Source organism: Lissotriton helveticus, chromosome 4_1 (assembly GCF_964261635.1).
Source record: "Lissotriton helveticus chromosome 4_1, aLisHel1.1, whole genome shotgun sequence".
Lineage (NCBI taxonomy): Eukaryota > Metazoa > Chordata > Amphibia > Caudata > Salamandridae > Lissotriton > Lissotriton helveticus.
The window spans coordinates 728167558-728193144 of NC_136063.1; the positions used below are offsets into that span (position 1 = coordinate 728167558).

The 25587-nt window shown below is 40.2% G+C and overlaps 1 protein-coding gene across 1 annotated transcript in view; it reads left to right on the forward strand.

Moving 5' to 3' along the window:
- Positions 1–25587, forward strand: part of LOC144828843 (desmocollin-2-like) — a 144865-nt gene that overhangs the window by 94676 nt on the left and 24602 nt on the right. The window contains exons 13-14 of the mRNA XM_078687380.1: positions 2468–2710; positions 6704–6834. Coding sequence (XP_078543506.1) covers positions 2468–2710; positions 6704–6834 — 374 coding nt within the window. The remainder of the gene's footprint in view (positions 1–2467; positions 2711–6703; positions 6835–25587) is intronic.

Genomic DNA, 25587 nt, shown 5'->3' on the forward strand with positions numbered 1-25587 from the left:
TCGAAGGGGCATGTGACAGTGGCAGGGGATTGGCTGGAGCAGGCTCAGGGGTCTTTGGAGGAGGCGTATCTAGCTCGCGATTTAGGTGGATGACTGGCGGGGAGGAGCTCTGAGGTCTAGGGGTGGTTCTGTTATGGGTGCCTTGGTCAGGGTGACTAGTGGAGGGGTCATTAGAGGTCTGGCTCTCTCAGGGGCAGGGGACATTGGGAGCGTATCAGTCTCCTCGACAGAGGGGGGCACTGGGTGGGAGGAGATGGCAGGGGTAGGGGAAATCTGTTGCCAGGGACAGGAGAAATGATAGGGTGAGCTAAAGTGGAGACCCTTGGAGGACTAGTAAATGGATGCCTGGATCTGTTAGGATGGTGTGGTGGTGGGTCATTGTTACGGGTGTTGGTTATCCAGTCGGAGTTGAGCACGTGGTTTCTGAGAAGGGGGAAGAGGTCTAAGAATTTGTTGAGGTTGTAAGTTGAGGCTTGGATTAGAACGATGCTGTTTTTGTAGATGGTGATGGTGTTTTCAGCTCGCAAGGTTGAGGAGGGTGCTATTGTGAGCTTAGTGCCATGTGGAATGTTCCTGGTTGAACGAATATTAAGAAGGTGCGCAAGGGTTTTTCGCCAGGAGGCGGTTCTTCTGGAATAGAAGATGAGGTCATTAATGACTGTGCCGATGTCCGAGCTGTAGCACATGTCGGATATAAGCGTCTCAGGATGTCTTTTTAGGGCAGCGTGCTTGAATGATTTAGTGGCGGTTTTGGAGAGCTTTGGGGGGTAGACAATAGTATGGGAGTTTTCCCCAGACACGGATAGGTCAGGACTCAACATGGTTGGGTAGGGGAGGGGCTAGTAGGCAGTAGAGAGAATGGGTCTCCAGGTACCACAGCCGGATGGAACTTGAGCAGCTGAAGTAGGTTGCTCGACAGTCATTAAGTGATGGGTCAGGATTAGCTTTAATAAAAAGTCAGTCGAATAGTATTATAGGCCAAATTAGAAGAGGGGCGCTGTTTATAGTGACACTTGTGTCAGCCCTAGTATGTTGGCCGCTGACTTAGTAGGACCCATAATGCCCTGTCTAACAGTCCTGATTCAGAAAGCATTAAAAATCAGAAACCTACTTCCACATATGTCCTCCTACATATAGAGTGTATATCTAGTTTTTGAGCTTCTAAAACAATTTCAGGCATTTCTGTTTGAAGTCTGTGATGTCTGTGTATTTCCTCGAATACTTATCACCCTTTGCTTAATCACAAAATTAGTCCATGATGTGAACAGTACATGTGAGTAGGTACCGCAGAAATGTGCATTTGCGAATACAAAGTTGTGTCGTTTTTATTTTCTCCACAGGGGCAATGTTTATTATTGAGACACCCTTTATTGTTCGAGAAAATGTGGGTGGGGGGCTTCATTCCCATCCTGGAAAGGAGGTAGCCTACCAGTTTTTGAGATACACTTAAAAAAATGTTTCTGGGCTCAATATAGATACCTCAAATATTTGTGAAAATTCTTAAATCAATGATTTTTTAAATGTTTTTTCTATATTCTGCTGTCACCTGGCTCACCAACTACTTTTTCCCTCCCCTGAACCTAAACAAATGGTAATGTGAAATTTCTCATACCAGCAGATACTCCATCATTGTTGCTGCACTATACAGTAGGCTAACATATAAATATGTGTATCCTTCTTCTGTAATCAATATGTGTAAGTAAGACATGTAAGTGACTTCTTGTGCACACCTGAGTAATATTTAGGTGTTGAAAACTCTTTTTGTAAGATGTTAGTTCAGGGAATCTCTGAAATGGAAACAGAATGTTTCCCCATTCTTCACTTTGAAAAAAAGCCACAGTGTAGAGCTATACAGCACTGCTCCCGGAAGAGGGAACGCAGCATGGGAAATTGGATAAGAATAGTTGCTTCCATCAGCAGTACATTATTACTACTTGATACTGCCGGATATACACTTTCATATGCATTTTTATCATGGCTGACACGTGCTCTTAGATCACTGGTGTGGCCAACTTCCCAACTCCCTGCGATTAATTTGCCTTCTAAGGAGGATTACTATCTTTCTTTTTCTTGGAAGCCCTTACATCAGTGTAAAGTAAAATATATGGTCCATCGAGAAATACTTCTGAAGACAGCAACACCGTGATGTTCAGGATATCCTTTTATTTTTATTTTCTTACTCTGTCCCCATATATTTTATAATGTGGCATGTGTGCCACTATCTATTGCTTTTAATGTTGGAAAATGTACTTTGTAGTCCTGCAACATCAACAGTGTATGCACAAATGTTAGACAGAGGTTGTAATGTAAAGAAATGGAAATGCAATTGTACTTGTGAAGATATTCAGTTAAAACAGAATATCTAGAATAATTCCATAGATCGTTCTGTCTGTATGTCCAGTGATGAACTAGCATGTTTCGAAGCTTATCAGTAATGTTATCAAAACATTTTGCTTTTGTTTTTCAGGCACTTCCATGACACTTGAAGATATTGCTAACCAGCCAGTTGGAGCATACGAGGTCCCTATCAACATAGTTGACCAGCAGGGCAAGGGACAAACCCACAAGGTGCCAGTTGATATCTGCGACTGCCCAGATGGTATCAACTGTCCAGGCTCCATTGGACGCAGAGCTGCAGGCGATGCTTTTCTTGGCCCCTTGGGTATACTGACACTGATATTGCCGGCATTACTTTTGGGCTTGTTGCTATGTAAGTATCTTGTTTCATTTGACTGTGGTATTGCATTGATTATTGTAGTGTAAACAAAATCGTAGTATGTGCAGGGGCTGTTTCTCCATTAGGGCTCTGGGTCTGCTCCCTCTGAAATCTGTACACATTTAGTTCACAGAATATTAAATAAATCGATCTATTTAAAGATACGATCGTATCTAAACAAATAGTTGTATTTAAGGTTGGACTGTCCGCCGCAGGCTGCCCGCCCTGTCTCACTCTGAAGCATGAGACGAAAGTCAGGCAATACAATATATATGCTCGCATATGAGTATGGTTATATTTTGTGCTCGGGTGGGTAAATCTGCCAGAATCTCTGTAGGGTGATATAACTCCCCCATTAACTGTGTTTAAGTATCATCAGGGAGCCCGTCCTGGAGGAGAGCTGGGCATCATCCCTCACAGGAGGTAAACAGGGATCAACTGGGCTTGAATTCCAGCATGGGGCAACCTCAACAGTGTAAGCAAAGTGCTCCTCTGTTTAACAAAGGATTGCTGGTGCTTAAATAATAATCTTCACTTTTGTAATCATGCGGAAGCTCAGTCAGGCCGCTATTGCTGATTCTTTCATGAAAGCTGTCGCCGAGCGGACAATAACAAACAACAGCGTTTTGTGCAGAGAACATAGCACTTGTACAGAATGTTCAAGCCAATCAATATGTCTATGAAGAAGTGTAAATGTAAGCAAAGTCATTTCATAGAATATTATCCTGCTTATGCATGCAAACTAATGTGTGTCTCATGTCAGCGTTTAAGAAAAGATGGTAACTTTAAAATGCGAGCATGTTAAATGGTGGTGTACCTACTCTGGCCTAATGTGACCACGTGACAATGAAGTTAAACATGTGAAATAAGAGAGGAACTAAACCACTAACATGCGTTACCTTAACTTTTTTAACATTCATTGTTCGCAAATCAATCCATGTTTTGGCATTAATGTTAAGGGCATGAAGTGGGGCGAGTTTTAACTCCATACAGCAGACAGCTATCCTCACTACAAGCACATATTTCTCCATTTGCCCTTGACTTGGATATTTGAATCGACTTTGCAAGGGAACAAAAACCCAGTTCGTGTTTTGGATCAATTTCAAGGAGGAACAAATACAGGAGCTTTGCTTCTAATGGGGTCAGCGACCTGCAGCCAGGGTCTGGGGTGTCAAAGTGGGGGAGGTTAACGTGACCAGGGGTCTCAGCACAATATGCATAAAAAGATAAGCATTATAACACTTACACCATTACCGAGGACCAGGCACCAAGTCAAATGTGCTTGTATCCAGTCTTACCGTGTGACGAATAGGAAAGGGAGAGATCTAGATCTGTGAATAACAGACGGCTGGCCTCCCGCAGGGACGCAGACTCCGATGCCCAAAACCGTGACACTGACTGCATCACTGGCCTACAGTGGATAGCACCATCGACTAAAATACCAATGAAGGGCTTTAGAATGGTAAGCCCTGCATTGTGCTCCACAGTGCAGATAGTTGATTTATTGCCTGTTTTCGCCTCCTGCCACAGAGTGAGGCAGAGCGAGCAGCCTGGGACAGACAGCCCAACCTTAAATACATTGAACTGTTTGGAGATATGATTGTATCTCTAAATAAATCAATCTGTTTAATATTTTGTGTACTAAATGAGTAGGAATTTCCAAGAGGCGTAGCCCCAGAGCCCTAATGGAAAAAACACCCCTGGGTAGGAGGCAAGAGTAGGTTCCAGGGCAAGCATGAGCAGAGTGCAAGAATGTTGCAGAGAAGATAAAGGAAGAGCAAAGGTAGAACATGACAGTTGGAGCAAAGGCAAATCAAGGCTGCAATCAATATGTGAAGCAGAGGGATTTGAGGTGTGGCACTTTCCTTTTAGAGAATGGAAATGCTCTCAAAAAGGCCCATGAAAAAGTAGGGGGAGTGAATTATCCCCCAGTATTAAAGCACAGAAACTCGTCATATTAGCAACTAACTCAATATACAGGAATCAATGATGAAAATAATCATTGCATGGCAAGCATATGTATTGCTAAACACTTGTCTTTGGTGATACTTGATGTTAATACACTCCAAGTTAAAACTATGGCAAGATGTATAAAATATTTTTGTGCTTGAAAAGTTTGTGTTGCTCAGAATTGTAGGGCTTTGTGAAAGCAGAAACCAAATTCACAATGTACTAAAATGGCATAATGGATCTGCAACTTGGTATGTCCACATTGCTATTCCTTGTAACTCGTAAAGAAAAAGGGGCATGAAAGGGGTGTGCCAACTTCCTAACATCTCACAAGGGTGTATATCAATTTTTGTGACCTTTACCATGGTTGCAAATCAATGGTCAGATGCCAAAACCCAGAGTTTCATGACCTTCTAAAGGAACTCTGCCTCCATTCCTCTATATGGTCACAGAAGTCCTTTTTGACTTTCAATATCCTTATAATATATGGCAGGGGAGACTTTATCCCATATATAAAGTGTACGTTGTTTTGAGGCTCAACTTCCACTATGCAAATGTAGACTGAGGTCTGCGGCACAGGATGACAAACACAGCATTGTCTTGTCTTGTCTTGTAAAGCGCATGGCTACCCCAGCAATGGGGCGTCCCAGCGCTGTAGACCACTGGGGAACCCGTCCTGGCTTTCCCTGTGAGATGATCCCTGCTGGGTATCTCCAAGGTGAAACCAGGCATCCCCAGTGTATGTGGGGGGCCGTTGTGGAGATGAGGCAAGCTAATGCCCAGAGTTGCCGAGTGTGATCCCTGGTTAGAGTAGGCACCGAAGCGAGAATTATCGAGTCCGCTGACCCTGGTCCACGTCCCTGCCGGGTATTGAACCCTGGTCCCGGGCCGTCCTCTGCTTCCAGGTCTGCCGCCTCTAACCAGTGAGCCACACCACACAGCATTCAATGACTACTGCATGCTCAGTTTAGAGGCTGCATAGTTGGTATCTTGCAAATGCAGTAATGGAGTTCTGTTGTCTCGTACAGCTGTCAATCTCTACATTCAAAGAAATTCTGTTAGATTCACAAAGGGAATCCTATTCCTTTAGTTTACACAGATCATGATTTCTGCAAATCCTATCAAACAGGTATTTTGTTCTGGTACTAATTAGTGTATCTGTTAAGCAGAGAAAAATATTGGGTTTCATGTTCATCTCTGCTCCGTCATATATGAGACCCATAGATCCTAATATGACACATACGGCAGCGTTATGGAAGCTTTGTGTCTGTTTATCCGAGCAAGATAGTCCACCCTATCTGTCAAGTATGAAGCGACGAGCATGACTGACTAAGATTTCAGGATAAGTGTTATTCTGAAGGGAAGCCCAACTTGGAAATACACCACACATTTTTTTCTCTCTCAATCATTCTCTGTTTAGACTTCAGATTTGTATTATCTTCTGAGCACTCTGTTTCTGAGAGAAACTGATTGACGTCTAATCACTTGCTCACCTTGTAAACACATCTCATCAATACAGACGTGGGTCTTTTCTCTCAAAAAGGCCCTCTGTTTTTTTCTTCTGTTTAGATTATTTATGAGATGAGATGAGTAGAATGAGCCGCTTTAATTTTGGGTACTAAACTGCAGATGGCCATTTTTATTTTCTTAACAGAATGCACGACTTTTAAAATGAATATATGCCTGGTATAGTCACAGTTTGAACACATTCGAGCTGATATGTTAAAATTATGAAACGGAAGTCAAATCTACTTCTGTTTCTGTTGTGAAAACAGTAATTTAATGCTTGTGGAATCATTTTAGTGGGAATGAATTTGCGGAGTGTGGTACTGTCTTTACTTCTATGCTTTATGCCTGTCTAGGTAAAGAAAGGACTCCACATTCACCAAGCTAATCGAGTAGGGTTTACTGAGCACAATGTTATATTATTTTTTTATGAAGGATTTGTTATGATTACACCTTTTCACTGACTACTGTAGTTCTAAGTCACAAAGGGAAAGCTCAACGCTTCTGATTGTGTACGTTACTTTATTGTAGGTTTGCTGCTCTCATGCTTCTGTGGTGGTGATGCTGCAGGAGGGAAACACTCAAATAAGGGCTTTCCTGATGATTTGGCACAACAAAATTTAATTGTTTCTAACACTGAAGCTCCAGGGGAAGAAGTAATGGTGAGTATTCTAAAAATGTGTACCAGAAATGTGTGATTCACAAATAAATAAACAACCAATTATAGATTTGCACGGATTCACCTAATTCTTAAGGTGTAAATGTGCCTGAAGTTTTTATTGTCTTTTGCAAAAATATTTTCATGTGGAAAAGTCGTTTCCTCCACAAATCCTGAAACTAGATTTTTTTTAAATGTACTAATTTGTCCAGGTTTGCACATTTGCCTAACATAAATATGTGGCTATGGTTAGGTTGCTTTATTATTAAAAAAAAGGCATTGAGAAAACGTTTAAGCACATACTAAGGTATATTTTTCAAGCATTGCCAATGCCCACACTTTACTCCGTCAACTGGGAACACATATGCTCCAACAGCAACTTATAAGGGGGTAAAATTTGTCATACTTGTCAGTTTTCTATGGTATCAAAAAAATTCCACGAATTCCGAATTTGTTTATTCTGTGGGCATGATTTGAAGACATATTGTGTTTGTAAGTGTTATTTCCAAAATCGAAAAGTTTATGTATCCTAGTCTACCAAACCAAAGACTGCACAGTCAATAGTCCCACATATTTGCACGATCAGCAAAGACAGGCATTTTCTAAAAGTCAGACCAGTTGCTTAAAATAGGACAGCCACTTGCATTTGATGTGAACAGGTATTTGCAATGCAATCGGTCTCGCCCTTGGGACCTTATAAGTATTTAGCCACACAGCACATTATCCTGGGTGCTGCAACATCTACTGTTTTAGGATTTTTTTCAGAATGGCCCTTTGTCATTCAGACAGTGGCACTGCCGGGGCAGCTGGCCTGCCCTGTGAGGAAAAGGTGTAACCAGTCCTTTCACATTTCAGCATTGTTGGCAGATGTCCAACAAACCCAGAAAAAAACAACACTTTGTCAATATTCCTTACTGAAAGTGGTGCGCAGAAGACTCTGTCGGTAGTAGCATCCCTTGTTGTTGCTTTTTCAGAAAGCACACCATGTTGGTGGTCACATCATTCGTGAATGCCTGTATGTAAGGGACTGGGTTACTGGTGGATAGAATGATTTGGCTGTGGTCACACAGTTTTGTTATGGGGAACCACGGATTAAAAGCAGTCCTCCTGGTTCCAAAGCTGCCAGGCCCCTATCAATCACACCCACTATGAAGTGCTTTCTTGAATAGGAGAGCAGGCTTTTTTTGAAGTGGCCCACGATTGTCCGCAGCTGCGTAGCCACAGTGGGGCTGGGGGTCATCCCAGTAGCAGGCGTGCAAAACAGGTCATGCATGCCCAACGACGTCTAGTAGTAAACACCCATGTGTGGATTCTCGGACATGCCAGGTCACCTCACTTTGAATGCGCTCAATGCCCGGGCAGCTGTGCTGTCCGCCGGAGTCCACCGAGGACTGCACGTAAGGCACAAATGAGGGACCCAGCCGCTGGGTGCTATATATCATATGCACCAAGATATAAAGCTCTCTTGGTGGCTTGAAACCAAGAGAGGAAAAAAAGAGGGAGACCCTTTAATTGGGACTAACCCTCCCAATGCAAACTGGATTCTAATGCTCACAAAACAAATCACCTTCCTTATGTCCCGAGCTTATGTTTTACAGTGAAGCGCAGGCTTCCCACTCAGAGAAGGGGGGGCATTTGTTTACCTGCCGGGGCATCCTGGCCCAAGCCTTATGTGAGCAACATACTGATCCAGCGCCCCTATAGAAAATATGCCATAAGCAACGCTACCCAACTCCACAATACTCACCAATAATCATAAATCATTTACAAGGCCCATAGAATAACATGACATATTCTGAGCACCTGAATCATGTGGCCTAATTATTAAAAACATATTTATAATTTATATACATTTTCTATATACAACTACAGTATAATTTTCTCACTATGGTTATATAAACTTTGCACTTGATTAAGCCACTTAGGCGAATGAATCTGCTAATGGTAACCTAAAACTCATAAAATAACAAGGTCAGCTTGTATTTTAAAAATCTCATTTATTAACTATTATTCAAGAAAGTGCATTTTATTAAAACAATTTTATTCAAGTTTATTATTTTAGAGGATTAGCAAAAGTACTGACAGTCACAAGCAAAATCAGTTAGCATATTTCAAAATTGAATAAACAGTTTTTATTTTCTAAACTCTAACATCCCTGTCAAAAACTCTCTTCACCTAAAGGAATACAATAAAGTCTTTTAGCCCTAATGATGCTTAAGGGTTCCAAGGAAGTCCATCAGCACGTCACCGTCACAGGAAAAGATGAGCAGCAAGCGCGCTCTCCCTCCCAAAGGGTCAGTTTTTATACCTTTCTAACTAACTAAAGTAACAGTAGCGTATAATTTTTTTTTTAGTTCAGATATTTCATTGGTTAAGCTACGACAGTCCACAATGAGGTCACACGCTCATAACCAAGTCCGAGGCTTCATCTGTGCCCTTATTGTTCTTAGTCTCGCCATCCTTTTTGCGTCCTCAAAATGATACTTTTGACGGAGGAAACTTTTGCTTCCTAAACTTGGCAGAACCACATCCGTCCTGTCCTTGACAAAGCCACCAAGGAACATATTTGACACGACCAGAATTTTCTTCTGCATAGAAATTATCAGCTCAGCAGAAATGTACCGCGCATGAGTGAAAAGAACTGCTCTGGTCAAGTCTCGAAGACTGCAATACTGGCAGCCATCTTCTTTAGGCCCATTCGTAAAACTAATGCATAAACAAACACAAAACATTAATTAATGTGAGAAATAAAGTTTGTTCTGTTACCCACCCACTTTTGCTAATAATTACCCATTAATCTATGTTACCTAGCAAAAGCAAATGAAGCAACAAACAGATTTGTGCAACATTTAAAGACAGAAAAACAAAACATGAGCACATAGAAATAAGCACATGTAATTATAAATCAGCCGCATTTAATACTGACAAAGACGATAAACAAAATTAGTTTATTTATTACACACATACATGCATTTGCAACATAAGCACATATATGAGCACATATATTAGTATCCCGCGTGTAGTGTTCTGTAATTTTAAACTAAGTTGGTTAATATTTCACTGTACACTTTATTAGTATTATTATCTGTTATGGGAGTATTAACTTTGTGAGTTGAAATAAATTTATTTCTAAATCTCGCTCCATCAACTCCCTCATCTGGTGATTTCAAAATCACCACACCATATCCCAAAATTTAGCAAATTTTATCTTAAAGATGAACATGATTTAGTTTCACTGTGTTAGTATTCTAAAGACTTGTCTCAGCTGTCTGTCTGCAACTTTCATATTGAGCTTTACGAAATTCTTCCAGTTCAATCTCCTTTTCCTGTTCCTTTCTGATTTTATAAATTATCTTCTTTTCCCTCAGGTATTTCTTTTGTCTTGTGTAACATGCAACTAATCTTCAACAAAAGTGTCACAAAAATGATTACAAATAAAGGTGTCAGAATTTTGCCAAGAATTGAACCACCAATCTCTTGAAACTAGGTTTTGATGGCTTGAAATCTTTTGGACAAACGTTTTGAAAAATCATCCTCTTCTAAAGGGGCAATTTCCGAATGAAGCACAGTAATGTTATTAATGTACATCTCAATGTCCCTACTCTCATCCGGAATGTAGGTGCAACAGTGTTGGACATGTAAAATACCACAAACTCCTCCCTCTTTTGCTAGGAGAATGTCTAACGCAAGACGGTTCTGCATTACCATAAATCGTATCGCAATAACCTCAGTATCCACTAATTGGAAACCACTGGCTGTGTCAGTTGACAATCTGTCAACTATTGTGGATAATTTTCTAATTCTTCCTGCATTTAGGGTTATACCCACTAGGTATTACTGCTTCAAAAATGTCTCCCATAATTTCTGAGAAACTCTTTTAAACCTATTCACATGATTGCTGATTTCAAATGAGCCTTCTGCATTTCTGTCAACATAAAATATTTTTGGAAAAACAAGACCGACAAAACACGTCCCATAGCAATGATTTGGGAGGTTATAGTAGGCTTTGTTTCCACAAACAAAATAAATTCCTGGAAAAATCGGATCTTTGCCACCTTTAAATCCCCAACCCCCCATGATCTGGTAAGTGTCCTCACAATTACTAGCTCCAACAAAATAGTTGTCGAACAATGTATTATCTCTCCTGATGCGAAACTTGCCACTAATTGGTTTGTCTATGTGAATTGCTACATTATCAAAAGATTTGCCATTACATTGCTCATCTTCTTTCTGCCAAAAATTTGATTTAATCTGTTTGAACATCTCATTTCTTTTATAAATTGCCCTTCTTTCCTCAACAAGATTCAGGAAAGACTTTTCTTCAGTTCTCAACTTGCATGTCAAATTATTTCTAAAAGCATACTCATAGGTGAGTTTGTTAGTGACAATAAAGAATTCCCTCATCTGTTTAGCTTGCTTATGTTTATTTAAGCTTTTCTCAATTTTCAGGTTTGCAAAGATTTCGTCATAATTAGAGTAATAGTACTCCAAACGACCAGTCTGATAAAATAAACTAGCTATTACACTACATGTTATGCCGTAAGTAAGAGGAAGCATATTATATGTCACTCCCTCTGAAACAAAAGCAGGCAATTTCACACAGATGTAGCAATCTTTGACCTCCATGACTTTTACATACTCAGCCAAGAGTCTCGAAAAAGTATTGCTAGAAAAATCACCAATAGACCTATCTTGATGAATCTCTGGTCTATGATCAATAACTTTGTTAGATTTGCCATTTGCACTATGTTTGTCTTGTTTAACTGAAGCTTTGCTTGTCATATTGACCTTGTATATTTCCTTATCGATCCCGAAAGGAAAAATGACAGCTAAAACTAACCAGAGCAGAATTATTAAGAACACACAAATCAGAGACATCTTACAGCAACATTTTTATTTTCATCATAAACACTAGAATTTGTTCTAGTTTCTGACCTTTCAGGAGTTTTAAAAGATTCAGAATTATTCGGGTACAATCTGGGTGAACTCTCATTTAGTGGATTTGATTTGGCTTAAGAACTCTTTTTGTTTTTCTACTAATAACTTCTATTTTCTTTCCTGCCTCACTTTTCTTTTCAGGATCTTTCTGACTTGTTATCTCGTTGATCTGTTCCTTTGATCTGTGTACCAATTTGAATTTCAGGCCTTCATTTTCTTCCGGCCAATTATCACCTTTTCTTGGAGATTTCTTCTTTGGTTCAGTCACATTACACTCTGTTCTCCAAGCTCTTTTTCTGAATTTTCTTATTTGAGAATCTTCATCACTCTCATCAGTTTCACTGTCAGATATTTTGATTCTGGACTCAGGTTCTTCTCTACTCGGCAGCCTCACTCCGTTAGGAACATAATCTTTGTAACTGGTACTTGGCAATTCGTCTTCTTCTTCTTCAATTACCTTCAACTTCCCAGTTTCAGATTTCTTGTTCCTGCATTCAGAGCTTCTTTTCTGCTTTTCAATACTCTCCTGGTCTTGATTCCCAACTTGATCAGACTCTCCCTTTGCTTCTGCTTCTTTTTCTAGCAGATCTCCATCATTCTCAGAGTCAACGACTATGATATCCAAATCTTTTTCACTTAAGTTTCTATTCACAGTTGACTTTTCCAGATGTCGACCTGCCTGTCGATCTTCAGGATCTGGATTTCTTTCAGGTTCCTCTTCTGAATCTGAATCAGCTGTGGTATCGCTTTCTTCATCAGAATTATCAGGTGAAGGTACACAAATAGTATGACTTGGATGGATACACCTCTTTAGACCCCTGCACTTTATCGCATTTGTTGTAACAAGAATGACTTGTCTTGATTTTTGCCACCTTGGTACCAGACAATCTCTTCTTCGATGAATTTTTGTTCTCACCCGTCACCAGGTAACAAATCATGTGCTTGTTCTTTTTCTCTTGACTGTACTTCAGTTCCCACCTGATTGGACACAGAAGTCACGACATCAGATAGTTTCCTACAGTACTCTAAAATGACGCTATCATTAATAGCTATCAATTTTCCCACTGGTATGAAAGCCTGTCTCATGACTCTGCCCATAAGAATATCATGTGGGTTTAAACCTGTCTTTTTATCAGGTGTACTTCTTAGAGTCATCAAAATAAGTGGAGGAGCATCTGTCCACTTTATGCCTGTATCTAGACACATTTTTGCAATCCTGTTTTTAATTGTTCCATTTATTTGCTCAACAACTCCAGTTGCCTCTTGTCTGTATGCACAATGCAACTTCTGCTCAATGTGTAAAGCCTCACAAATCAATTGTAACAGTCTGTTTTCAAAATGTCTGCCACGATCACTCTCCACAGTCACCGGGAAACCATATCTAGGTATAATTTCCCTCAAAAGTAATTTTGCAACAGTAATTGCATCATTGTGACGTGTGGGAAACGCTTCAACCCATCTTGAAAACAAACAGACAAACACCAAAATGTAACGCAATTTATTATGTTGTGGCATTTCAATGAAATCCATCTGTAATCTGGTGAATGGACCCCCCTCCCGTCCTATGGTTCCCATTCCCACAACAGTTTTCCTGACTGGGTTCATTTGCTGGCAAGTCAGACACCTTTGACAAAGAGACTCTGCAATTGTTATGAACTTTGAATTAAACCAAGTCTCTCTAAAAAGCCTAATCATAGAATCTCTTCCAGTGTGTCCAGACCATGATACATTCTGGCCATGTCAGCAATCATGCAGTTTGGTAAAACTACTCTGCCATCTTTGTATGTCCAAATTCCATCCTCATCTCGCTGTCTACATTCTGCTCTCAACCATGTGTTTTTCTCTTCATCATCAGCTTCATCTTGCAAATCTTTGACTTCCTGCCATGTTTCAACTACTGATGTTAGCATTAGTGAACTCAAAGCATGTTCATCATTCCTTTCTCTATTAATTGCAAAATTGTTCCTTGCGCAATACTTAGCAATCTCGTCTGCAAAGGCATTTCCTTTGGTAATGGAATCATCTCCCTTTTTATGTGCTGCACATTTCACGACAGCAATCTTTTCTGGTAATTGAATGCCATCAATTAATCTTTTAATTAATTTCGCATTTCTGATAGGAGAACCTGCAGATGTTAAATAGCCTCTTTGAGACCAGAGTTGTCCATAATCATGCACAACTCTGTACCCCTACTAACTATCAGGTATTATGGTAATTCTCAAATTTATTGCTCTTTCACATGCACGAATTAAAGCAACCAATTCCGCTACTTGAGCTGAACGAATTCCTTCAAGACATGAAGCTTCCACAACATCAGCAACTGTGCAGACAGAATATGTTGCTCTCAAAAAGCCTTCCTCTGTTCTTAAACAAGAACCATCGACAAAGTAAACATAGTCTGATTCAGGCAGAGGAACATCTTTAATGTCCTGCCTTGGCTTGGTGCAATATTTCAAAACATCCAAGCATTCATGATCAACATCATTCTCATTTCTGATTTCTGTAACAGCACCATCAGGCAAAAATGTGGAAGGATTTAAATTCACACATCTTGCTATCGAGACATTATCTGATCCCAGAATAATTTTCTCGTATTTTGTGAGTCTGTTATTTGTCAAATGTTGCGTTTTACTTCTAGTGAGAAGAATTTCAACAGAATGAGGAACATAGACTTTAACAGGAAACCCCATTATAATTCCCTCACTTTGCTCAAGACTCACACTGGTTGCAGCTACTGCTTTTAAACAGCCTGGTAGTGCTTTTGCAACTGGATCAAGTACTGCTGAGAAGTATGCAATTGGTTTTCTCAATTTTCCATGTCTCTGTATTAACACAGACAATGCACATCCTTCTCTCTCACTGCAATACAGCTCAAAATCTTTTTCGTAGTCTGGCATGCCCAAGGCTGGAGCTTCACACAGACTCTTTTTCAATTTTTCAAAAGCTTCCATCTCAGAATCTGTAAGGACAATTGGGTCTTTTATATCTGACTTTGTCAGTCTCTGCAGTGGTTTCGCAATTATCGAAAATCCACTAATCCATTGACGACAATAGCCAACCATTCCTAAAAACATTCTAACTTGTCTCTGTGTTTTTGGAGGTTGCATTCCCTGAATCATTTTGATTCTCTCAATTGTCACTTGTCTAATTCCCTTTGCAAATCTGTGACCAAGATATTTAACTTCTTGTTTGCAAAACTATAATTTTGCTGGTGACACTTTATGTCCTTCATCTGCCAAATGATTCAAAAGAGTAATTGTATCTGTGACACAGTTATCTCGTGTTTTTGCTGCAACAAGAAAGTCGTCAATGTATTGGACCAATGTTGATCTTCCTGGTAAATTTAGATTCTCCAATGATTTCTTTAACAATTCATTAAAGATAGAAGGACTCTCTGTTTACCCTTGAGGGATACGACACCATGCTAGTGTACGACTTTGGAATCTGAACGCAAAGATTTCCTGGCTTTCTGGATGCAATGGAACAGTAAAGTAAAGAATCACTGCTGGATTTGGAACAACTGGGCAACATGGAACAACTATCTGGTTAACCTTTCTCAAGTCTTTAACAATCCTGTACGTTCCATTTGGCTTTTTGATCCCCATGATCGTTGAATTACAAGGGCTGCTCCCAATCTCTTTTAAAACACCTTGCTTTATGAATTTCTCAGTCACAGGAATGACACCTTCAATTGTTTCTGCCTTCATCTTGTACTGAGGAATATTTGGAAAATCTATTCCTTGTTTCACTGTAATTTTAACTGGATCAACATTTTTCATCAGACCCATTTCACTTCCCGATAAATCCCAAATTTCAGTTTTGACTGTCTTTTTTAATTCTTCTGGCAAATTTTCTTTATCAAAAACAGGAAATAATTTTGTTTTCTCTGCTTCAACCATTAACATTGTTAATTTATAAAGCCCATCCTCTTCAAATGTCTGCAACTCAATTCCTTCCGGTGAGCAATACATTTTGCAATTCATTTTGCAGGGGATGTCCCTTCCTAACAAATTCACAGGACTGCTGTCACAAACTACAAATCTATGTTTATCTTTGAATTTGCCAATTTCAATATTAACAGGCTCAGTTAAACTTGTTTTAATCTGTTGATTTGCTACATCAACTACTTGGACGGAATCCCCAGAGAGAGGGAGGTTTTCTATTTCCACTGATCTAACAGTAGAACGGGTAGCACCAGTGTCCACAAGAAAAGTGATATCTACATCATTCACTTTGCCATTAATACATGGACCAGACTGGTCAACCTCCAGAGTGGCTCCAATCACACACTCTTCCCCCTCTCTCGGGCACCGTCATAAGTAGTCCTCAGAATCACTTCCTTGATTTTCTGTCATCAAAAATTGTCCAGAAACATTAGACATATTCACTCTTTTTGGTCTGATTACCTGATCACCTCCGCTGAATCCTGTATCCGAATGAAACCTTTGACCACCTCCGCAGTTAGGGAGAGGAGGCTATGGAATTTGACTCTGCTGATTTACTAACTGTCGCTGTAGCTGTTGCTGCAGATTCAACTCATTTAGTTGTCGCTGTAGCTGTTGCTGCAGATTCAAATCATTCTGCATGTGTGGATTTAATGATGCATTTTTAAAATTTCTGGGCGGATTTTTACACTCGCGCTTCCAGTGTCCAATTTCCCCACAATTAAAACAGGGCAATTTTTTCTTCAATTCCTCAATATTAACATTAAATTTTGGTTTATTGTAAATTCCCTTAAATTTTCCTTGACCCTGATTCTGGTTGTAATTTACATTTTTATTCTCTAAATTTGCGATCTGTTGTTCCGCTACTTTCACCTGTGCCCACATTGCTTTCTCTTTTAATCTCTTCTGTTTGGCATCTATCTCATCACTGCAATATTTTGCCTTCCTGAGTATGTCATCAACTGAGAGTGCTTGCCATCCAACAATACCATTTCTGATCATATCTCCAATTTCAGGTTTCAGACCATAAACAAATCTGTAAATGAAGTGGCTCATGTCCTTTTCACTTAGTTTCTCATAGCCACTGTACTGTTTGAAGACCAACAGTAATCTTTCATAAAATGAATGAACTGACTCTTTTGGCTCCTGATTTGTTCTCTCTATTTTTACCCAATCTACTTCTTTTGGGGCAATTTTTCCTTTTAACCAGTAAATCACTTTGTCATACAGTTCCATGACAATTGACGATGGAGCACCTATTTCTTTATCTCGAGCTGGTTCAACTTTAGGCCAAAATACAGCAATTTTACATTCTGTCCAGAGATCTGACGGGACAACAATGTCAAAGAATCCATCAAGATCAATCCACAGAACTTTCCACACCTTTATGAATCTGTCAACCTGTCGATACCATCCCACAGGTTTCTCTCTCAGCCGAGGGAAATAATTTGTGAATAACAGAATGTCTTGTCTAGACCAGGAAAGATGCACATAACCACCACCTGCAATTTCTCTCATTGGGTACTGATTAGCCAATGTTTCTCTCCTTTCTTCTTCCTTCTTTTTAGTCCACTTCACCCTCCATTTACTTAAGTCTCCCAATTTTTTGATGTACAGAATCAAATATTTTATATGCATAATTCTCCCCATAGTATTGAAATTCCCAATATCTTTTTCTGTAAAATCTAATCTGTAGTGCTTGGTAAAATGTTTCTGTTTGCTTAAATCAATCTCTAATTCTGCAGCCAATTCTTCCAATTGATGATATTTATTCTTTGTTTTCCATTGAATGCTTCTGCAAATAAACAGCAGTTCATCATCCTGATAATGCTTCAAACTGTCAGGACCAATTGTACCAATTATTAATTCCTCTAAAGCTGCTTTTAGTTTTGCAACATCAAGTTTTGAAATTGGATCTGTTTTCTCAAGACTCTTTTGTGGAGATTCAGTATCTGACTCAGCACCCATTGGTGTTCTGCATAATGAACCTGGATTGAAAGTTAAATCAGGAATCATTGTTTTTTCTCTATGTATTTCAGTTAATTCCTGAGTAAAAAGTTTCAGCCACTTTTTGAATTTCTGCATTTAACGGAATTGTTAAACCTGGTTGTCTAATTTCTCCTTGATCAAAAACTGGCTGAACAGGAACAATTGTTACTGGAACTGTCACTGCTTCTATGCTTTTAGTTAACTGTCGAACTAATTCTTCTTTTGATTGTAAATATTCTGAAGAATTTGCAACCTCTTCATTTCTATCAGCTCCTATTGAATTTCTAGGAACTTCTCTTCTCATGGATGTTCCAGGAAAATGTTTATTTTCATCATAAACACTAGAATTTGTTCTAGTTTCTGACCTTTCAGGAGTTTCAAAAGATTCAGAATCATTCGGGTACAATCTGGGTGAACTCTCATTTAGTGGAGGTGCACTTGGTGTAGTTCCTTTAGAAACCATCGGGGTAGACCATGAACAAGCTGGTTTTAAAGGAGTCTGTTTTTTATTAGCCATATGCATTTCTTCTAAAACTTGATCTTCTGATTCACTGTCTACAACTGTATTATTTTCCTTTTGATTTTTCTTTTGACCTGGTAATTCTGTAATCATTTCCATCACTGTATTAAGACCATCACACATGTCTGCCTGTCTCCATCTACGCATTCTATCCTCATGGGTCTCATGTTTAAAATTTGATGACTTCGGGGGTCTTATTATACCACTTGCTTCCCGCTGAAGTTGAAACATCTCATCCTCCCATTCAACTAAAGCTTCAAATTGTGTTGGTCTAGGCTTTGGCACATGAGCTGTTATTTTCTCTCTTAAATTTTTCAAAATCCTTATATTAAATGAACCATCTTCTGGCCAAGCTAGAACACCATCATTTTTTGTGTATTGCATCCAAGCATCAAACCAAAGACAAGTTTGATAACCATATTCACCTTCCATATAGGCTGCGGGTGTTTTGTACTTATGAAGTAACTTTCCACCTCGCGTTTCAATTTTCTTATCAGGTGAAATAAAAATGTTAAACCTTTGAAGCAATGTAAGCTTTTTCTCTTCTATTTTATAATAATAACTCATGTTTTAATTAAATCTGTTCAATTGAAAAAAATCGTAAATGTTTTCTGGATGTTCCGCTAAACCAGCCAATCCGTGCGCGAAACACACCAACAAGCCAATTAGGTTAAGCCACGTCATCACCTTGCTCAACCAATAAAATTATTACTTTCCCAAAGAACCAATCAGCTAACAGCTCGTCAGAGTCACGTGAACCAATCAGTACGCTAGCTGTGATGTATGTTAGCCAATCACAACGCGAACTCTGTGACGTACACAGCCGCTGCAGCTCCTCACCTCTCACTCCCAGCGCTCACCCCTCCTTCACAAAATCTTTTCACAGCGCCATTTTAAAGAATATTTTCTCTATGAATTTCAGTTAATAACAACAATTAAACAAACCATCTGTCCGTTTCGCTAAATAAAGTGACAGTTTATACAATCATTCAAGTATTCTTTTGCGTGGAATAGACGACACTATTCACACAGAATATACATTCGTTGATAAAGTAAGACTACTCTACCCTTCTAACAGGTAGTAACAAACTCATTCCCCTCTGAACGTACATAAAGTAACAATTCAAAGTTTAACTCGAACGAATTTACAAAATCATTTATGCACTTTCAAACAGAAAGTTTCCCTAATCATACATACATGAAATCTTGGTAGGACTTTAACCAACCATAGAAATCCACATTCGCCAGTAAGAATAGACGGCGCTAACTTACCCTTCACTCAAGTTTAGATTTATTCTACTACTCTTTTCACAGCGAGTTTTAAAACAGGCTCTAAGTGCCTATACTCAAAAGCTACGATTTCATAGACAATCCTCACTACTCATTTTACTTAGCACACTTAGAATCCCTAAACGTGTGTTGTACGTCTACAACACTAGTGATAACAATATCACTAATTTGGAACAGAACAAATGCACTGTGCAACTACACTTTGTCACACCACTCATATGCCGGCTCAACTAGGAATTTCCACACTGCAGGGAAAAACCTTTCGACTACATATAACAACTGAACAAAACTCAACATATGTTAAACATCGATCCTATGTAACTACCATGTAGCATGTTGGTTACCATAGCAACCGTATCTCTGCTACCAGGAAATTGATCCAGCGCCCCTATAGAAAATATGCCATAAGCAACGCTACCCAACTCCACAATACTCACCAATAATCATAAATCATTTACAAGGCCCATAGACTAACATGACATATTCTGAGCACCTGAATCATGTGGCCTAATTAATAAAAACCTATTTATAATTCATATACATATTCTATATACAACTGCAGTATAATTTTCTCACCATGGTTCTATATACTTTGCACTTGATTAAGCCAGAATGAATCTGCTAATGGTAACCTAAAACTCATAAAATAACAAGGCCAGCTTGTATTTTAAAAATCTCATTTATTAACTATTATTCAAGAAAGTGCATTTTATTAAAATCTTTTTATTCAAGTTTATTATTTTAGAGGATTAGCAAAAGTACTGACAGTCACAACCAAAATCAGTTAGCATATTTCAAAATTGAATAAACAGTTTTTATTTTCTAAACTCTAACATCCCTGTCTAAAACTCTCTTCACCTAAAGGAGTAAAATAAAGTCTTTTAGCCCTAATGATGCTTACGGGTTCCAAGGAAGTCCATCAGCATGTCACCGTCACAGGAGAAGATGAGCAGCAAGCGCGCTCTCCCTCCCAAAGGGTCAGTTTTTATACCTTTCTAACTAACTAAAGAAACAGCAGCGTATAATTCTTTTTTTCAGTTCAGATATTTCATTGGTTAAGCTACGACAGTCCACAATGAGGTCACACGCTCATGACCAAGTCCGAGGCTTCATCTTTGCCCTTATTGTTCTTAGTCTCGCCATCCTTTTTGCTTCCTCAGAATGATACTTTTGACGGAGGAAACTTTTGCTTCCTAAACTTGGCAGAACCACATCCGTCCTGTCCTTGACAAAGCCACCAAGGAACATATTTGACACGACCAGAATTTTCTTCTGCATAGAAATTATCAGCTCAGCAGAAATGTACCGCGCATGAGTGAAAAGAACTGCTCTGGTCAAGTCTCGAAGACTGCAGTACTGGCAGCCATCTTCTTTAGGCCCATTCGTAAAACTAATGCATAAACAAACACAAAACATTAATTAATGTGAGAAATAAAGTTTGTTCTGTTACCCACCCACTTTTGCTAATAATTACCCATTAATCTATGTTACCTAGCAAAAGCAAATGAAGCAACAAACAGATTCGTGCAACATTTAAAGACAGAAAAACAAAACATGAGCACATAGAAATAAGCACATGTAATTATAAATCAGCCGCATTTAATACTGACAAAGACGATAAACAAAATTAGTTTATTTATTACACACATACATGCATTTGCAACATAAGCACATATATGAGCACATATATTAGTATCCCGCGTGTAGTGTTCTGTAATTTTAAACTAAGTTGGTTAATATTTCACTGTATACTTTATTAGTATTATTATCTGTTATGGGAGTATTAACTTTGCGAGTTGAAATACATTTATTTCTAAATCTCGCTCCATCTATACAATGAGAGATTTTCTGACACACACAAATCCTGATGCTGTTCTGGCGAGAGCCTTTGCTTGACAATCTGAAGTATCAAGGTAGTTCCCCTAAGCTCTGGGCTGCAAACACAACAACATTCAATAAAAAAGCAGCCAACGAGAGGTGGGGCCACCTTTCTTCTCTCCTCTTTTGCTGTAACCACTCAGAGTCGAGGCAAGCAACAGGTGAGAGGTGGTGGTGGTAGAACAGAGGGCACCCCAACAGGAGAGATTAAAAGGAATGAGTGGGCGTGGCGTGCGCTGACGAAGGGAAACACAGCCATCAGCTGAGCACCAGCCAATGCAAGCAAAAAAGAGTTCTTCATAAAGTGTAATAAAACATGAAGAGTAAGGGCACATGTAACCGGGCAGTCCTCATGGGAGGTTACAACAGTAGAAAAGGAGGGACTACTAAGACAAGTAACCAACAAAAACAGGCATTTACCAAAGAACAGTCAAAGGAGCAAATTAAAAAGATCGACTGTGCTTAAAGCCCATATTCCAGATACAGCATGTCTCAAAGAGATAGGGCATGTACTGTGTAGTGGGGTTGGGTGGCAAACTCAACTCCGCCGGCAGAGTTTTTACCACTCTGTGTTATGCTAGGAACGTGGAGTTCATTACAAACTCCACAATGACCACATAGCGGAGTTTAGCGGTACCTGAATCCAGTCCCGACTCTCCTGCATTGGTTTCTACTCCGAATATAGCTACAGTACAATCATACACTTGACACACTCTAGTGGTAGACGGTGGTGTCACAACGACGAAACCTTCAGCCAATCGGGAGGCGACAGCGAGCAGCATGTTAGACTGTGTTTTGGAAATGCCTGCAACATGCTTCCCTCCTTTTCTCATCCGAGGCAGCATGTGTTGGAGTTGGCCAGCGGCCGCATATTACTCCGTTCCAAGCAACCCAAGCAAAACGACCAGCCCGGCTGAAACCCCTAATTCACATAGCCATGGCACATTGCAATGAAAGTTCTCAGTCTCAATCTCAAGGCTGAGGTAGCTCGGGCACAAGCAGCTCTAGCCATAAAAGATTTCATCAGCAAACAGCTCTGGCTGTAACATCAGCATGGCACTTTGGCTGCAGGATGTGCTGCGGACCATCCTGGTCTCAAAAGGGCATGAACTAGTAAGTGGTGGCTACGAAAGGTTATGGGGGAACTACTATTTGGAGTGCTGTATTATTGTGTTATGTGTGCTGTGGGTGGTAAATTCAACTTTCTGTGTTCCTCAGGTTTTCAGTCAAAATACATTTTTGTGCATAGGGAGATACATCTTTAGAAATCAGCACAACACATTAATGGTTAATGCACAGAATGTTCACCACTGTGGTCTTCGCTAGTGATCACTCGATGCTTCATTCAGGAAAGCCATGTGAAAGGCTAACGTTCTCTACTATCAGCAATCCACATGTGCTTCCTAGGCCACAAATGCAAATTGCAATACTTGCATGTCCCGTAACTCTGTTAAAGTGTAATGACTTCCTTGCTTGTATTATGTTTCTGCTACAGTTGAGTAGACTTGCTTCTGTTAAATATGAATTGTGTGTCCTCCTGACTGCCTGTGCTGTCAGTTTCTCACTGTCTCCTAGCAGGTGCAGGACAACTCTCTGTCTGTACTCTGTCACCTATGTTTAGTATTGACCATGTGTCTTTCTGTCTCTTGGTCTCGATGCAAGAGAATATCTATAGGGTATAATCTGTTTGTAGTAGCTGTCTCTAGCAGTCTGTCTCTCTTACATTCATAGAAAAGGTTCGGTCCGACGCTACTACCAGCAGCGGTAAAACCAGTCTGAAACGACAGCTCACTTTCTCCTTTTATTTAATGGGCCTTTTGTATAGCACCACACACACTGCAGAGGGATAGCTTCAGCGTGGGTTGTTGCTGCATGAAGGGGACATTCACATGATTGTTAAAGCAATACTAAGTCATGGCATTGGTGTAGAGCCTGGAGCAACGGCACCATTCGCTCACAGCTATCTGAGTTGTCTCACCTAGTATAAACCGCTCAGGAGATATGAATTTGCCTTCTGATGAGCTGTTGTTTCAAGAGTGTTTGATGCAGGACACTGTGTTTAGGTTACCTTTTAATTCAGATCCGGTAACTCTGCCTGCTCGCAGAACTCCGTGGAATTTGTCAGAGTTTTTTGGTAACCCCACGAATTCTGCAGAGTGAAACTCCGTGAGCTCTGCCCAGGCTTACTGCTTAGGCAAGACCTAAAACCTATTTCGGGAAGGCATGCCATGAAAGGATGATGAATGAATAAATTGTTATTTAGGTTACCAGAATCTTTACACATTATAGTGCCAAAGATAAGAAAAAGATTTAAAAACAATTATTTCTGGCAAAAGTAAATGAAAAATGCTCTGCAAAGAAAAAAAACAAAAATAACAGCAAAAACAAAAATGAATACATAAAAATAATATTCCACGATTTTTCTTATGTTGCACATAATAATATAGTACTTACTGCTACTAGTCAGTGTTATAACAGGTGTTACCTTTACCATATTTAATGATACTCATTTTAAGACATTAGAAAGATGAGAGACTGAGTTAACCTTGATGAGATCCGAACTTGTGAACATCTTGACCACATAAGGTGTCTGGATCTTTCCTAATAGCCACAATTTTAAATGTTACATTGGGCCAGTATTTCACTGCTGCTAGGCATTTGCCCATCAGACTATTCCAAGATTGCCCACTGTGCTTGTGCTCTTTGCTTACACGCCCTTTTTGAAAACATAGGCTACATATAGGACATGTTACTCCACAAAACACCAACTTAACTATTAAAGCTTTAATGAGCTTTAATTCATACTTACATGATGAGGCGTGTCCTCAAAGTAGTTGGTCACCCAATTACTGATGTTGGGCTCAAATTCCCAGTGCCATATTCCACCTATACATTTTATTACATCTTAGCAACTCGTTCACCCTCAATAAATCAGCCCAGAAGTAGAGGGTCATTGTCAATATTTACCTTTCACTTGCCACTCAATGTAATAATGTGTTAAAGTATAGCAACTTGCAAATGTGTAGCTGTTGGAAATGGGATTTCTGGTTGGCTAGGGCTTGCGCCTACCCAGGCAAAAACCACCTCTCTACTGGCACCAGACAGTATTTACAGGGGATTCTATACACCTGACAGGGACAATTGGGCCATTGTCAGAACCATCACAAAGCACAAATAGTAAATGTAGAACACAACCAGTACTACTGGCAAAACACTGTACTCCGCATTATATCCTGCAACATAAAATACAGTTTGCAATAAGCATCACCGGCATAAACACATTAGGTAATAATTATGGTGCATAACACCCTGAACATAAATCACATTAGGCATCTGCATCACATTAGCATGAACACCAGAAGCATAAATTACATTAGGGCTTTGCACCCCACCAATCATGAAACCAACCCCCTGGCCAACTGGCCTTCCTATGGGTCCCAAATGCCCTATGTCCGAATTGTCAGGGCTGGGCTGCCAATGCAGCAACATCAAAAGTGTGCAATTGCGCTGGCACAACTGTGCCTCCTGGGTACCCACTGGGACTCTTCACTAATGGCCTAAACCTTGCATCTGACACTAACTGCGGTGCAGCTGTGAGGAACTGTAGGCACTGTCACTTCAGTGCCCTCTGGAGTCCCCACTGGGACTTTGCAAAAACAAATGTGCCCACATGTTGCAGCTGCCGCTAACTGAGGTGCAGCTGTGAAGTAAACTAGGCACCGGCACTAAATGTGCCTCAGGAGCATTAATAAATGCTCAGGGTGAGCCCCTCTCTGGGGGTCTCTAAACAAAATTGCCCCCAACGTTGGAGCGGCCCGCTCTCCTGCTTGTCTGCTCAGAAAATAGGTACTGACAATGTGCCAACAGGAATCCCCACTCACCGGGCTCTCACCGTAATCCTGCTGATCTGGGACCGGCACCGACAATGTGCCTCGTCGAGTCCCTGCTCCCTGGACTCTCTCTCTGCTGGACTCCGCTCCTCTTGCTGGCAGAAGGCGGGTCGGCACACACCCCAGGCAGGCCCCGATCATGGAACCTCTCTTCTTTACCGAGCCCCTCTCCTGGGGCATGGGATTTAAGCGTGGAGCTCGCGAGACTCCGAACATCCCTCTTGGGCGTGCGGGCCTTGCGTCACGCTCCTCTTTGGCTCCGCCCCCAACCAGGCACGGCCGCCTGGCTTCCGGGTTGGCCATACTGC